This window comes from Dunckerocampus dactyliophorus, chromosome 4 (genome assembly GCF_027744805.1).
Source record: "Dunckerocampus dactyliophorus isolate RoL2022-P2 chromosome 4, RoL_Ddac_1.1, whole genome shotgun sequence".
Classification (NCBI taxonomy): Eukaryota; Metazoa; Chordata; class Actinopteri; order Syngnathiformes; family Syngnathidae; genus Dunckerocampus; species Dunckerocampus dactyliophorus.
Window position 1 is genome coordinate 29,535,320 of NC_072822.1, and position 16,719 is coordinate 29,552,038.

Consider the following 16,719-nt stretch of genomic DNA (forward strand, 5'->3'; position numbering starts at 1 on the left):
AAAGGCTGCTACTGTAGTCAGTCCTGTACACTAGATGGCAGCATCGGCCGTTATTTTTGGTGGGGGCGACGAAGAAGAGTTGAGACCGGAAGAAGCAGAGTTGAGCTGGCTGATAGCTGAGGGTGTTATAATAATGACGCTCCTCCTCAGTAAAACTTCATGTGTTTATTCTCATCTATGTAACATTACATGTAAACAACGGAACATGACGGCTTTGATGAGGGCTACCAATGTCTCTAAACAGGTATCCGATCAGTGACGCTGCGTATTTGGGCAAACTTTGGTTGAAATTGACAGCCGTTGTGTATCAGTTTGTTTTTATATCGGTTTGTTTTGATTTCAGCTCCGCGGAATGTGTATTTTTACCCGTCCTGTTACCAAACACATGCAGCCCACCGCCGTCAGAAATGCTTCAAACAAGGTAGGTTTATCGCCTAGGAAAGCTGTTCAATACATTCCAATGTTCACCATGGTTTTGATTTATAAATTTTATAAATATTCTTATTTATATCACATTGGCTGGAAAGATTACGTTGGAGTCAAACTGTAAGATTATACAAGGGTGTTACTTAACATTGACATATTGCACCATAGAGCTCTTTTCACTTTCGGTTTCATTTTGAGGTTGTTGATGTCATTCAATTTATTGCTACTTTATAGTATAATAGTAGTTACTTCATCATTGTGGCCTGCTGCTCACAGCTTGAGGAAATAGGCATAAAGAGCAAAAAGGCCCAACGTAAGGAGAAAAGGTTGAATTGCTGAGACTGATAACACAAAGCTGACATGCAGCTTGTTTATTTTTATCAAACTCGCGGGTGTTTCGGGAGAAAAAATGTTTTGTCTCTGAAAAAAGGCAGAAAACCCATCTCATTCACACTAAGTTGGTAATAATTTCTCAATAGGTGATAATACAGATAAAATGTACAGCATACAGCCCACAATGTTTACGTTTATGGCTTGATGCTTCACTTGTCATGTTTTTTTGTCTAGCATTGAGTTTGATTTACTTTGTTCGCCGGTCCTTGAACTCACCATAATTGCTTAGAGACACAAAAATGAAACTTACTGTACTTACTCTTACTGTAGGTGATGTGGAGTCGTAACTTGTCCATTTTATTCACTAAAGATGTCACATTAGCATGGAAAATGCTCGGCTAGGAGAGTCTGTGCGGTGTTAGCTTGAGCTTAGCTGCTATTCTTCCTCGCCTTTGTTTACATTCTCATCTCCGCTTGTGACCACTTCTGCCCGGCTGAGTGGTGTGTGTAGACCAGAGATGTTCAGTCTTTTTTTGCACGTCAAGTCTCAAGGCTCTGAAAAAGAAATGTAAAAAATGTTAAAATGTATTAATGATAAGTGCTATTGGCCAGGGGTGCCGTATAAGGGGGAAAAGTAAGGACAAATCCAATTTCAATTAGTAATTAATTAATAAAAATGGGGGGGAACATTGTTTTTTTTTCATGGGTCCCACAATTCCTGGCTGCACTCATGCTATTGGCTGATACGGAAAAAGGAACCATAAAATCACCTTAATTTTTTTTACTTTTTGAAGAGAACATATCACCCGTGAAACTTGCAGAGGATCAGACATCTTCTTTAAGGGGATCTTGGATGTGAGATCGAGTACATTGGTGGAGCTCTAGCAGGACTTCCAGTAGCACGTAGGGGGGTTCCAAGTGAGAGAGCAGCCGGCGAACACGGTGCCTTCAACCGCTGACGAAGGCTGATCATCTTGTATTTTTCGGGTTATTTGCTTAGCCTAAGACATCGGCAGCAGCTGCTCATGGACTTAAAACCTTGAAGGTGGCACGGAGCTACAGAAGCTCGGCACGCTCCGGCGACTCGCCACAGCCTCTACCCCCACAACTCTGAGCTGCAATCGAAGAGGAAGTGCCGCTGGCAGTGTGAGAGGAAGCAGAAGCGAGGCAAACGCGGTGGGGCTCAGCCTAGGCTAACGGCTAACTCCTACATGCCGGCCATTCCATCGATCATCCTGGCCAGTGTTGGCCAATGTTGTTTGAGAGAATTTTGTGTCTACATTTTCTCAGAAACTTGGCTTAACAGCAACATCCCAGACTTGGCCATTGAACTAAAGCAGCTAATATGCTACTACCGTGAGGGAAGCGATAGAGACAAGGCACTGAGTGAGCTGCACAGTGGTATCAGTGAGCAACAGACAGCCCATCCAGATGGATTTCTCATTGTGGCTGAAGACTTTAACCACGCAGACCTTAAATCCATGTTTACTGGACTACATCAGCACGTAGACATTCCCATGTGTGGAAATAACACATTGGACCTTCTCTACACCACTCACAGAGGAGATTACTAAACATTGTACCTTCTGACCACCTCACTGCTATGCTAATGCCAGAGTGAAAGTTACCAAACTGGTTGTGAAGCAGACCAGAGTGTGGCCCTGAGGGGGCCTCCTCAGCACTTCAAGACTGCTTTAACGCCACTGACTGGGGTGTGTTTAAGCAGGCAGCCACCCACAGCCACCAGACCAACATTCAAGAATACTCTGAAACTGTCACTGCTTATATCAGCAAACGCATCGATTATGTCACGGAGACCAACACCATCACTGTCTGCAGGTTGCCGACAGCCCGCAACAAGGCCTTCAGAGCCGGTGACGAGGCTGATCTGAAAACAGCAAAGGCCAACCTCTCCTGTGGCATCAAAGAGGCAAAGCAGCAGTATAGCAAAAAGGTAGCCCACCATTTTGACGATAGCAGAGACACAAGGAGCCTGTGGCAGGGGATTCAAAACATCGCAGACTGTAAACCTCGTCCACAGACCTGTGATGACAGCATCTCTCTGCGGAACAACCTGAACGCGTTCTTTGTATGTTTTGAGGCCCACAACTGCACTGTCCCTGTCTCCAGCCAACTATACAGGATCAATGCTCACAGAGCTGGAGGTCCTGACAACATACCTGGACACGTGCTGAAGGAATGTGCGGATGAACTCACCGATGTCCTCAGAGACATCAGACACTGAGTCATGCAGTTGTCCCCACATGCCTCAAAAGGACCACTATCATCCCAGTTCTAAAGAACTCAGCGCTGTGTATTTAACTGCTGTCTACATTCCACCACGAGCTAACACTGCTAACGCACTGGGCCTCCTACATGACGTCATTGATAAACAAGAGACCAAACACCCGGATGCTGTATTTGTTATATCTGGCGATTTCAACCACTGCAACCTCAGGACTGTTCTCCCCAAATATTACCAGCATGTATGCTGTCCCATGAGGGAAAATAACATCCTGGACCAAGTCTACAGCAACATGAAAGGTGCTTTGAAGGCTGTTCCAAGACCCCACTTTGGAAAGGCCGACCACATCTCTATATTCCTTTATCCAACATACAGACAACTTCTCAAACAAGCTCCCCCAGTAAGTATAGCAGTTAAAGTGTGGAATGAAGAAACTGATCAAGTACTTCAGGACTGCTTTGGCTGCACAAACTGGGATGTGTTTAAAACTGCAGCGGGGAGGGAAGGACAGAAAATACCCTAACCAAAAACAGTGGATGAACTGTGATGTAAGTGCTAAGCTACGTGCTCGTTCGACTGCATTTGTCATGGGCACCGCTGATGACTACAAAAAGGCCAGATATGACCTGAGGAGGTCCATACGAGAGGCCAAAAGACAGTACAGACAGAAGCTGGAGGGCTACTATTCCACCTCAGACCCTCGGCGCATGTGGGCGGGGCTCCAGCACATCACAGACTATCGACAGCTGAGTAGCGTAGCCACGTCCAGCCAAACCACACTTCCAGATGAGCTGAACGAGTTCTACGCCCGCTTTGACACCCAAACCCCTGATGAGCAGAGAGGGTGGCTGAACCTGGGGAGCACACAGGACTCACCGCTCATGGTGACATCAGCTGATGTGCGCAAGGTTCTGAAAAAAACAAACCCACGAAAAGCAGCAGGCCCAGACAACATCTCAGGACGTGCACTTCGGGTTTGCTCATCAGAGCTAGCTGATGTGCTTGCTGACATATTTAACCTGTCGCTTGCATAAGCATCTGTACCAACCTGCTTTAAGTCCGCCACCATAGTGCCCGTACCCAAGAAGAGCAACGTGACCTGCTTGAATGACTATCGCCCTATAGCACTCACTCCTATTGTTATGAAGTGCTTTGAAAGAATAGTCATGACCCACATCAAAAAGAGCATCCCGGACACTATGGACCCTCTACAGCAAGTGTCAAACTCGTGCCCTGGAGGGCCGAGACGCTGCAAATTTTCTCTCCAACCAGTTTCTTCAGCAGGTGAGTTAATTGATGAGCTCCTTCCCTCAAACTGAAGGTGTTGATCATTAAAATCACCTGCTTTAGTGACTGGCTGGAAAGAAAACCTGCAGTATCTCGGCCCTCCATGGCACGAGTTTGACACCACTGCTCTACAGTTTGGGGTGTGTGCTGAGTCCGCTCCTCTACACGCTCTTCACCTACGATTGCGTGGCCTCCCAGAACAACACCAGCATCATTAAATTTGCGGACGACACTACAGTCATCGGCCTGATCATTGGTGGTGTTGAAACATCATACAGAAGAGAGGTGGCGGACCTCATAGCTTGGTGTCAAGATAACAATCTCCTTCTCAATACAGATAAGACTAAAGAGATGATCATCGACCCAAGAACAAGGGAAAAGGAGCCGCATAAACCCCTGTTTATTGATGAGACTGAGGTGGAGAGGGTGAAAACCAGCCTGTTTGGGAGCGACAGAGGAGGAAAACAAACACCCATGCATGTCAATATATCGAGGCCGGCAAAATGATCAACTTCATTTTTATTTACAGTATGATGTGATCTATTGATAATCGTGACAGGCAGTGGTGGAGCTCCTTGGTCACCCTTGGTCACTCTCCGGCCACAGTGGTCACCCCCACGGCTGGGGGAAAATTTTGACAAACACAGCTCTGTGGTGCAGAACATTACTACAGCCTAACTGCTGTTTCCGCTTGGACGCATTTCCGTGCAACACACAACTTTCCGTGGGAGAGCAGCAGAGAGCTGCCTATTTTGTGAAGGAGCTGTCAATAAAAGCGCGTCTGCATGAACTGCAAGCGATAGAATTAATATAAAATAAGTTACACGGCCCATGTTGCACACTCTGGTACAGTAGGTGGCGGTATGCACCTTTTGAAGTCATGGTTGCAACCCGCTATTAAACCAAAAGAAGAAGAACTGCAAGCGGTAGGTAAGTTTTCCATGATTACTTTGGTCGCTTCCGGTCAAGTTTTCTCACTATGTTGAGTTTGACTTAAATTCTGAAGCACATAAATCTGTTAATAACGGAAGCTCTCTGTCGCAGCACGAGTGGGCATGTAAACCAAGAAGTCTTAGAGTGAAAACAGAAGTGCCGATTGGCATCCACTTTTATTATGCTCTTTGCGGGTTTGGCCGCCATGATGGTGAGCAGAATCCGGAAACCACGCATTGAAAACATGTCCTCAGCACACACTACTCAGCTATTAATTGCTCTAATAGACGGTCCAAAACTTTTTGACTGGCCTACTGATGATTTTTCATGAGTCCCAAACCACAAGTCCAAGTTGAGTCTGAAGTTTTTTGAGCACAAGTTAAAGTCAAGACTGAAATCTCGCTGTGTGCGACTCGAGTCTGAGAAATGTATCGAGACATAATTGTAACCTTAAACGACTTCTTTGTCTTTGTGACAGTCTTACATGGACTTCCTTTCTATTGCAGTGCTCTGATTGTAGCGATGACCCTCAAAGGTGGAGGAGGAACATCCATGTGACAGCTCAGAGACTAGAACATCATTTACACACGAGGTAAACCAAAGAAGTTTGTATGTATGTTATTTGACCAGGCTTATCACCATCCGGTGTTGCCAATGTGTTTCCCAGTGAGCTGTCAGAGGCAACCTATGAGAAGCTGGCAGATGAGACACTGGATTCCCTGGCTGATTACTTTGAAGATTTAATGGATGAACCTTTCACTGGAGCAGAGTTTGATGTGGTGTTCTCTGTAAGTCCGTCCGTCAGCTTCCTGTTTCCTGTCTTTCCTGAGCCTCTCTGCTCTTAGTATAAATGAACAGTAGATATAAAATATCGATGCATTATTTCCCCTACCACTATATTTGGGTTAAGGGAGAACAAGTTCATTAGATTGTTTTATATGCAGGAGGTCCCCGGCCGTATGATGTACACAGTACACAGAACAGTAATTTAAAAAAAAAAGGCAAGACTATTCCTTACTTTTATGCCTGTGGCTGTCTCGCACACTGGACGGGGCATTGCAAAGAAGCTTATTGGGAGGATGAAGTCTCAATAATGACACCACTTCAATGCTACTTATCACTGTCTATTTCTTTCTTTGACACATTGCAATAAGAAGAGTTTGCTGTATGCCTGAGAGGCACAATGAAGGGCAAAAATGTAAATAATGAGGCGACGGCGGCAGTTCTCTTGCCAGACAGAGGGGGCGTTTACTCACATACAAAATGTACAGCAGCTTCAGCAGTCTTTCATGCACACCTCTCCTCTCCTCAGTAGTCCAGAAGGCGACTGAAGAGCATTTTATACAAAATATACAAAAAGAGGGAGCCCACATAAAGCACAACATGTACGGCAACTTCAGCAACGTCTTTCATGCACACTCTTCTAAAGAAGAAAACCACATGAAAAACTTAATTTAAATGAGTATTAAAGGGATAGTTTACATTTTTTGACATGAAGTTGTATGACATCCCCATCAGCAGTATAGTGCATCAACAGTGACTTACCCCCCACTTTGTTCCATGAGCGGCGTTCTGGTCGGATTTCGGTGAGGAGGAACATAGTTCCAGTTAGTTGCCGGGGTCACTTTTAGGGGGAGTTACACCCCGACGTACGTGCTCCTATGTGCAAAAACAGGGCAAACCGCAAGAAACGCACATTGCCCGCACGGATTTTCAAACCCGCAGACAGCACGTAAAGCCCGTAGCTAGAAAATTGTGATGCACATTCTTTTCTGCATGCACGCAGGAAAACCTTACACGCAGCCGGGTCGCAAGGGCAAGGCAGAGGGGGGGTGTGTGTGGCGCAAGTTTAAAATTGTGTACATTGCCCGGCCACGGCAGCGGCTCCTCTCGCGGCGGGCGACTCCTCCAGCTGTACACTCTGGTTCTCCCGGACACAATAGCCGTAGGTAGGTAGCCAGTACGCCCATCTTGCAATCGAAGTGAGCCGCATGAGCCTTGTACGATGCCCGCACACGGTACGTCCCCAGCGGGTGAAACGTACGACAGCTACATGAAGCACACCTAGCACGCACGAGTTGCACGCCGCATTCACGATCTAAAAGCTACCAACGCAGGGCTCACCTGCAACCTCTCTGATAGCCTACTTCCTCTACGTGCTGGCCACGGCAAACAAATTTCCCAAAAATTGAGGCGCCAGAGCATGTGGTAACACGTATGTGGTGACGCAAGTCCCGCTTAAGTAAAGATGTTTGCTTCTCAAAACAGTATGCATTCAACTACACCACAACATAAACAACACAAATAAAAGGTTGTTGTTGTTGTTTTTTTGTTTTTTTTTACATCAAAATAATAAATGTACAAATATAACACCATGAACTATTTACAATGAGTTGGAACTGATTTTGGATGTGTGCATGTGTGTGCATGTGTGTGCATGTGTGTGCATGTGTGTGCATGTGTTAAAAGTTCCCTACTATGACTCGTGTTTTGTGTGTGGTATGCCGTGTAACAGCTGCCTTTATGCAAGGGTTTCTCCTTCCTCTCATGATGCACCTCAGCCACCTAGTGGCTCTTTTTTATGGCATTAAAATTGCTCTCAAGCCTAATCCATTGGTGAGTAGTTGCATCATCACCTCCTTTAGCCTCTCACGCAAACAAAACGTAAAAGACGTATAAATGCGTTGTTGGGATCGTGCGTTCGGGTTTCTAAAAACGTATAACTGCGTCTTTGGTATTGAAGGAGTTAAATGGCTTATTTTCTCCGATGTGTGCTATATATGTGTGTGAATGTGACTATAGGAGTGTTACTGTATTTCATGTCTAGAGGAATGTTAAAATCCGTATTTAGAAGGCGCTCTAACTATGAAAATATTTCATTTATAAATAAGGAATCCTACTTTGCGGAAATTCACTTATCATGGTCGGGTCTGGAACCAATGAACCGCGATAAATGTGGGATTACTGTGAAACGAAACAAAATAAATGTGTTTATCTTATTCACACAACAATGTCTGTCTCTACAGTACGTGGTTGTGCATTTATGATTGTGTGCTCTCACGATCATGCATGGTGGGGGGACGCCACAAATTCTAAAACACGTTTTTATTTGAGCAAGCTTCCTGTTGGATTTGACCATGGATTAATTTGGAGTCTTTGTATTGTTTTAGTTTTTGAAAGGCGACAGTGACGTAACTGGTGGGAACCCATCACTTTGCAGCCGTTCTGTGACTGGGTTGTGTTTGGCAAAAAAAAATAGCAATGCCTTGCAAAACAAGCACCGCTTGTTACGTAATGATGAAAAGAACCTTTTAACAGTATATCAATGCAAGGGTATTTTTTAACGTACGTGTACACCCTTGAACAGGTTTCTATGTCATTGTTTTAGTTGGTTGCACTTGTACGAAAACAAACCAAAACAAAGCTGTGTGCTAGCAATGTTCAGTAGAGCAACAAGCTGGAGCTATTAAACCTTGATGTGCATGTTCATGGTAGGTGTGCATCATGAAGTACTGCCCACTGCTCCAGTGTCAACCAAAGGTCTTTTATTTATTGTGGCGCCAACAGATGAAATGCAAACATAAATAAAAAGGGTATTAACATTGTCTCAATAAAAGATAGCTTGAATAAACATGTGAACTTGATTAAAACCCCAGTAAGTTGTTCCGGTGTTTGAATGGTTCAGTAAAACGTGTTGTTTCTTTTCCCGTCCAGAGTGGTGTGCTGACAGTCAGTGTGGGTGCTGACCATGGGACCTACGTCATCAACAAGCAAACACCAAACAAACAGATTTGGCTCTCATCTCCAACCAGGTGAGACCAGGAGGCATCGCATCTGGTACACATGCAGTAGGAGTGCACCTGTACAGGTAGCCCACGGTACGGTCCATACCTTGGTATTTGGGATCTGGTTTCAGTCCGCTTTTTGTGAGTCAAGAGAACCAACTTTTTCCTCCTAAAATTATCTTTTTATTATTTATTATTATTATTAAATTATTTTTTTTGAAAGAAGCATGAAAATGAAATTGCAATCTTCTGGCAGGAAATGCTCCAATAAATACAATTCGCTAATAAAAAATAAAAATATTGAAATAGCAAACAGAAAAATGGAAGGCTATGGATGTGTATGTTAAAGATGCTCAAAGCAATCCAACCAAAATATCAAATTAAACCAGAAAACCCAGCAAAAATGGAAACAATACAGCAAAAAAGGCAAAATGTAAAGAGAAGAAGCTGAAATGTTCATACTAAGAACTAATCATAATAAAACAAAGTTTTGTCTTTTAAAAATACACAGTTCTTTAGCCTTTTTACAAAATTTTTTTAAAAATACGTATGAATATTCAAGTATTCATGGATCCTTTGATTTTTAGTATGCGGCCCTCAGTGGAAAAAGTTTGGACACCCCTGGTTAGCTCAAAATAAAACAACGCTTCTCCCCTAAAAAGGACTCAGTAATGAGTAGCTGCGCCATTCTTGTTAATCACCTCTAAAATGGGTTTGGGCATGCTTGATGTGAGTGTTTCCAGGAGGCTAGTGGGAACATTGCTCCAAGTGGTGAAGATGGCTTCACCAGGGCCATCCACTGTCTGGAACTGATGGCCATTTTTATAAACTTCCCTTTCCATCCATCCCCAAATCTTTTCAATCGGATTTAGATCAGGGGAACACGCGGGATGGTCCAAAAGAGCGATGTTATTCCTCTGGAGGAAGCCCACTCTAGGCATTGTGAACTGCAGCGTTGTCCTGTTGGAAAAAGCCACGCTTTGCCACGCAGACAAGGGCCTTCAGTCATGAGGAAATGGGACATTACGTCGTGGGAAGGGCTACAGTATATGCTAGCCCGGACAGGCGCGTGCGTGTGCACACACACACACATGCACACACACAGCGCAAACGTATCCCGAATCTGCCTGTCCATAAAGTGGATTGTCCACTGATATTGGTGATGCTCCACCATTACTCTGTGCAGCACAAGTTTGCATTGCTAGCTCGAGTTCAGTGGGCACTTCAGTTGTCTTGATCATTCAAGGAAGAATCCACTTAAACATGAACTGATTCACTGATGCAGTGGATCGGTATTTTTTTAATATCTCTGATATCCCTTCAGGTCGAGCATGACATTATTGTTGTGCCTCAGTCATTTGTGTTGATGGCTAATGAGACTGATTTTGCTTTAAATATCTTTTGACATTCAGAACAATTAGTTGCAGATGGTTGGTCAGGCCCCGGTGGTTGTTTTCTTTCTATTCTACATCTTTTTTTTCCCCTCTAGCTCATTTGATCAATTGGTTTGGAATATTGTTTGTCCGACTCTGACAGCGGATCTCCAGCAAAGTCCCACGTTGCGGCTCTCGACTTGACATCAAAGATTACTGTAACTGCGGCCCACGACGTCTAAGTGAAGCCAATGATACTCATAGGTAGGGCTGGACGATGTCTCGATATTTTTAAAATATCTTTTAAGCACAATACCAAAACCAACCCTATTGTTGATATCGATATAGACTGGATTTGCACTGTATCTCCCTCATCCCTGCATGCAGGAGGAGGGGCGGGGCGGGGCGGAAGCCCATCGGCTCCAGTTGAAGCGACAGCGCCTGCAGTGGAAGATTTAGTCAGCAAGGAATAAGCGGGAGCTCAGTAATGTGGAGGTACTTGGAATTCAGAGCATAAAAAGACTTTTTCACCTCCTTAAAATTTGGCACAAACTCCAATATGAGGAATGTGTGAAGCTGAGCGCCGTCTGCCGCGCTCCTCATGAAAGGAAAAGCAAAGGGGTGTTCTACGTATTATAAAGAGGTGTCTTGTCATATTGCTAAGATACTATATGGTCCCCGTTGCAACAGTGGAAAAAACAGCTTTAAAAACCTGCTGAAAACGTTGTAATCGCAATGTCCAGCGAGCTGCACAGTCACTATTACTTAGCACAACAAGCTCTACCACAAATGTACAAGGAAGTTAGTCAGACTAAGTCAGCGAAGCCTGATGCACTTGACAGGTTGGTGTTCCCGGCACAAAATAAGCACATGCTTTGTGTCTTCTTAAAATGTTTGCCTAAAAAATACTACTCGTCAATTGAAAGTATTTTTGAGTTGCTGACATTTTATAACTTCCTCTTAAACCGGGCACACCTTCATACTTTGATCTCTTGTTGTTAGCTGAGGTTTGTTCTAAAAAAGATTCTATTCAACTTTTTCTGTATTTCAAAAAGAGAACGGCCTGCTTTATTTTAGCAGCTATTTTTTAGATTTTTTTAATGTGCACCTTGCATGAAGCTTTAAAATTTCAAAAAACATCCTCATGTTAAGTATTTCTTTTAATAAAACAACTTGACACGCGTTTTTGGCTTTGATATTGACAAATCGGGATATGAGTTTTGGTCCTCATCGCCCAGCCCTGCTCATAGGGTGCAAGTATAAGCCACCACTGAACTACGAGTGAGTATGTCATGTGGAGAAAAGAGCAGGCGGGGGGGGGGGTCACTAGAAACAACACTATTAACAATTGCGGTGTTAACCCCCAAGAAATGGCAGCACAACATGTAACAGGTAAGTAAACACACGTAGGTCAGCTGCTACTGTGGGGAACAATGAACAACTCTAAACATGTACCTTCAGCAGCTTTTTACAAACCAAGCGCCACAATGCATGCTGGGAGCCCACATCACTCCCAAACAGGGTTGTGACAAAATATTAAACCCTGCTATGGATTATCAATACCTTTCGCAGTGTATCGTTTTTAAAAAACATTATTATTATTCAAATATAGCCGCTATAAGCGTCAATCACTGTCCCTGAGTCGAGTCACCATTTTACATGTCATCTAGGAAAGAAGAAGATAAAGAAACGGCGCCTAATTGTGAAGTTAAAGTCTTAAACGCCTTAGCGTAAGGCGCCTTACATAAGCAGCGCCTTACAGTCCCTGCCAATTGCATATTTACAGTCTAAAGGTGATGCTTGGCAATAATTCTGGACTTCTGAGTGCACTCGCAAGCTTGTTGCTGTGTGGAGTTATGCGCAGTTTGATGAGGCAAACGCCTTATCCGATATCATTATCAGCAGAAAAAAGCAATACCAGATTGATTCGATATCTCATTTTTATGCCAGCGTCAGCCGATTATACACAATAGACAAACATATGCACGCAAAAGCGAGTATTTTTGTTGTGACCATGTTCTATTATGTGCATTCCCATTTCAGGCTGCTTGCACATCATATTGCTATTGCGTACATATGGGGGGGGGGGTACTCCTCCCACATTGCGAGGAATTCAGCACAAAACCAACTTTGTATGCGTAATTATTTCCTTTTGGCAACCAAATACTGAATTGCTCCTCCGTGCTCGTCTTGTGTTTTCAGTGGTCCCAAGCGCTACGATTGGACAGGTGATGCTTGGGTCTACAGCCATGACGGCATCAGCCTGCACCAGCTGCTGTCTGAAGAGTTTTCTGCCATCTTCAAGGTGAACATGGATCTCTCTGGCGTGCGTGTGCCTGATCCCTCGGGGTGAATGGTGCCCTGCGTGTCCTGAGGATGCCAAAGAAGATTATTCATCTGTTTATTTATCAACCATGGCAAATATTTACACTCAACAGTATTTGGCAATGTGTGCTTTTCTCCGCGTTCTGTCTAATATGATTTGAAGTATATTTCATTGTTTATGGTCCTGTGTCACCTTGGTTTTCGTCAGTCGTCTATTCAAAAGGTCCAACAAAAACCGAATCGTACAAAATTTTTTCCACAGGAAACAATGCAAATCCAATTACTGTTCCAGACACCCAAAAATATTAACAAATACATTGTATAGAGAATAATTACAGTTTTATATGCAGAAAACAATGCAAAAGAATTGTAAATGATGAATGAAATGCATATAAAAATGAAAAAATTTTACCTTTATTGAAGACTTGTTGTCGAAGACTGGGGGGAAGGGAGAGGGTACCTTCGTACTGTGCTATGAGCTCTTTCTTGAATTCAATAGTTTCTCACCTTTTCACAACTTTCTTTTGCACTGTGTTAGGTTGTTTAGCAGTCATACTTAATTAAAAAAAAAAAGCACAAAGATTCAGAGGGTCACCAACTCATGGGATGCTTTATTTGGGCATTTGTCAGACTAGTTTGTCACGCGCAGCGTTTGGCCGTACAGTCATGGAGACTGTACACAAAAACTTTAGAAACAATCATAGGAAGACAAAAATCGAGGTACCGCACTTGATCCAAATACTGGGAACATTACGACATGAGTGTGTGTGAATGGGTGTTTGTCTATGTGTGCACTGAAGTCAGCTAGGATAGGCTCCAGCTCACCTGCACCTGTGGTGGTGCAAGGCAAGGCTGTCCAACTTGAGAACATAACATTCTCTTCTTTCTTCCTTCTAAATAACACATGAAGGCTGCCTTATTTCAATTAGATTAGCCATCACAATCCAACACAATTTCTTTATAAACAGTAGTTTGATGGTATTGCTTGGAATACTGTTGTTTTGAAACTCTATTTCTTCAGTACGGTAATCCCTCACCATGTCGTGCTTCAAGTTTTGCGGCCTCACTCTATCATGTGTTTTCAAAAATATATTCACTAATAAATCATGCTGTCTTGTGGTTGGATTACGGCCTATTATTAGTCCAAAAATATGCATATGCAGCACATTACATATATTCTTTTGCCTAAATGAAGTAAAATCCAAATATAAGGCATACAGAAGACGCATTCAAAGATGTTGTGATGATATGTAGTATTCTACATTGGTCACTTGGTGTCAGTAATGTTACTGTAATGTTACGCGAGACACACAAGCACCAGAGATGATCACCGGACCTGTTGTAGCTGTAATCTAGCAAAAACTCAACTCAACCGAACCCCAGACATCAATTCCTGTCTGACCCCCACTCAGCTCCCCCAGCACCATAAACCGTTAACAGCACAAGTCTTATTTATGTCTTATGTTGTCTTATTATGTCAACTTTATTGGGTAATGGGAGTGTAAAGGTGACTATAGGGCTTTAATTAATAAGATTAAAATGTATTTAGAAGGTCGTAAACATGTTTTCTGTGCTCCAGCTACAAAAATATTCTAGCTAAAGAAATCGTACTTTGCGGACATCCACTTATTAGGGCCAGGTCTGGAACCAATTGACCGCGATGAAAGTGGAATTACTGTAGTTGTTTGTAACTGGAAAGTCACTGTTAAATGTAGTCCGCAATGAACAACAAATAACTAACAATAAATAATACACACATTTTTTTGCAGGTGGGATTGGAAATTGCGTCACCATGTGTAGCTCGCTCTGTCTATCTCTTTGCCAAGAGTCGATTGATGCTATTTTTCCTTTAGATGACTGTTTCAGTGTGCATGTCTGTCATGTCATTGTAAACGTAACACTGAAATAACAAAATGCTGCCACACACACACACACACACACACACACACACACACACACACACACACACAGGGAGCAGCCTGTGATATGAGACCAAAAGGTCAACATGATGTAATGAAGATGGATGTGTTGGGGTGTACGGTTGTACATTGCATTGTTTATATTGCTGCCAGGCTTGATTTGATTGAGGGTTGTAATAAATGAATGGAATATTTATTTTTTGCTTTCTGCCTTTGACACAGGGTGCATAAATTAAGTCTTATTTTGACATAAATACTATTTATCATCTCGCTCACTGTGGTTTTGCTTAACAGGCTAAGTATGGAAGGTCAAAACAACATCATGGCTTCTGGGTTACAGACAGTAGGACCACAGTAGGGGGGGGGGGGGGGGTTCAGCTTTCTGTGAGGTTTTGCTAGCCGTCGCCTGCTTTCCGTTGCATGTGGTGACATCACACTTGCCTCACTATGCACTCGAGGCCACTTTCAGGTGGACCAATTAAGGCGCTGCTCTCTGGTGGTCTGGGTGTGATGTTCAGTCATTGAAAAAATGATTAGACCACCCTTGTTTCTTCAGTTTCTTGTTCATTTTAATGCCTGATACAACTAAAGGTACCTTTGTTTGGACAAATATAACAAGGACAACAAAAATAGCTCATAAGGGTTACATGTATTGGCAGTACAATGCTATAGCTATTCATGTAAGAACGTAAGTGATTTTGGTTATCGAGAAAACCATGGAAGTATCTAGATATCAGCTCTTAAATTAAACTCTCATGTTGTTATCATCATTATATTGGTCCAAACAAATGTACCTTTAGTTGTACCAGGCATTAAAATGGATCAATAAACTGAAGAAACAAGGGTGGTCTCATCATTATTTCCATGACTGCATAATGTGTGCTTTCTCGTGATTGGTTTACTGTTCCTTTAAGACGGGGTTGCCCAAAGTGCCATTTGCGACTGTGGCTGTTTTTTTACTGGGCACCCTCACGTTCTAAAAAAATATTTTTGAACAAGAAAACTAAAAACAACAGCAAAAATGTTCCACTCCAAGTTTCTCCTTGGAGGTGCCGACTCTCATCCCAGCCGCTTCACACTCGGCTGTGAACTGATCCAGTGAGAGTTGAAGGTCACGGCTCGATAAAGCCAGCAGGACCAGATCATCTGCAAAAAGCGAGGCCCAGTAATGAACAGAATCAGTGATAAAGAGCAGCCCTGGCGGAGTCCAACCCTCACGGGAAACAGATACGACTTATTGCCAGCAATGCGAACCAAACTCTGACATCGGCACACAGGGAACGAACAGCCTAACTTAGGTGGTCTGGTACTCCATATTCCCGGAATACTCCCCACAGGATTCCTTGAGGAACACGGTCGATTGCCTTCTCCAAGTCCACAAAACACATGTAGACTGCTTGGGCAAACTCCCAGCACCCTCAAGGACCCTGCTGAGAGTGTAGAGCTGATCCACGGTTCCACGACCAGGATGAAAACCACACCACTCCTCCTGAGTCATGAGACTCAGCTATCCGACGGATCCTCGTCTCCAGAACCCCTGAATAGTCCGTAGCAGGAAGGCTGAGAAGTGTCATCCCGCAATAGTTGGAACACTGCAGAGTCGTGTCAACCAAGACGCGTCCACAGCATCCAGGGCCTTAAGAATTCCCGGCGGATCTCACCCACCCGGGGCCCTGCCACCGAGGATCTTTTTCACCACCTCTGCAACCTCAGCCCCAGATATAGGAGAGCCCTCACTGGAAGACGTGTCGTTGAGATTGAGGAGGCCTTCAAAGTATTCCTTCCACCGGTCACCGACATCTCGAGTTGAGGTCAGCAGCCCAACATCCCCAGCATACACGGTGTTCATTGTGCACTACTTCCCCCTCCTGAGACTGCGGATGGTGGTCCAGAATCTATAAGACAATAAGACATCTTAGACACGAATAAGAAACGTTAGCAGTTCCTTGTTGTAGGTTTTCTGGAAGCGTACTTCCTGTGGCTATTGTCTCATCAATTTAATGTAACGGAAGCTGAATGACACGTCAGGATGGCTGTAAAGGAGTCAGCCTTTTAATCAGAAGTAGACGCAGGGCACGATGGCTTACAGGCAG

General features: G+C 43.7%; 1 protein-coding gene across 1 annotated transcript; it reads left to right on the forward strand.

Annotated features, from left to right (window-relative positions):
* The first annotated feature begins 74 nt into the window (after positions 1–74).
* Positions 75–14,822, forward strand: fxn (frataxin). The gene is made up of 6 exons (XM_054772811.1): positions 75–244; positions 344–421; positions 5,731–5,816; positions 5,892–6,012; positions 8,939–9,036; positions 12,585–14,822. The coding sequence occupies exons 1-6, from the start codon at positions 134–136 to the stop codon at positions 12,733–12,735; spliced, it is 645 nt and encodes a 214-aa protein (XP_054628786.1). The 5' UTR covers positions 75–133; the 3' UTR covers positions 12,736–14,822.
* Positions 14,823–16,719: the final 1,897 nt, after the last annotated feature.

Coding starts and splice junctions, on each gene's coding strand:
- fxn (XM_054772811.1), top strand. CDS start 134: ATGACGCTCCTCCTCAGTAAAACTTCATGTGTTTATTCTCATCTATGT. Junction 245..343: donor CTACCAATGTCTCTAAACAG/GTATCCGATCAG, acceptor TTTTGATTTCAG/CTCCGCGGAATGTGTATTTT. Junction 422..5,730: donor TCAGAAATGCTTCAAACAAG/GTAGGTTTATCG, acceptor TTTCTATTGCAG/TGCTCTGATTGTAGCGATGA.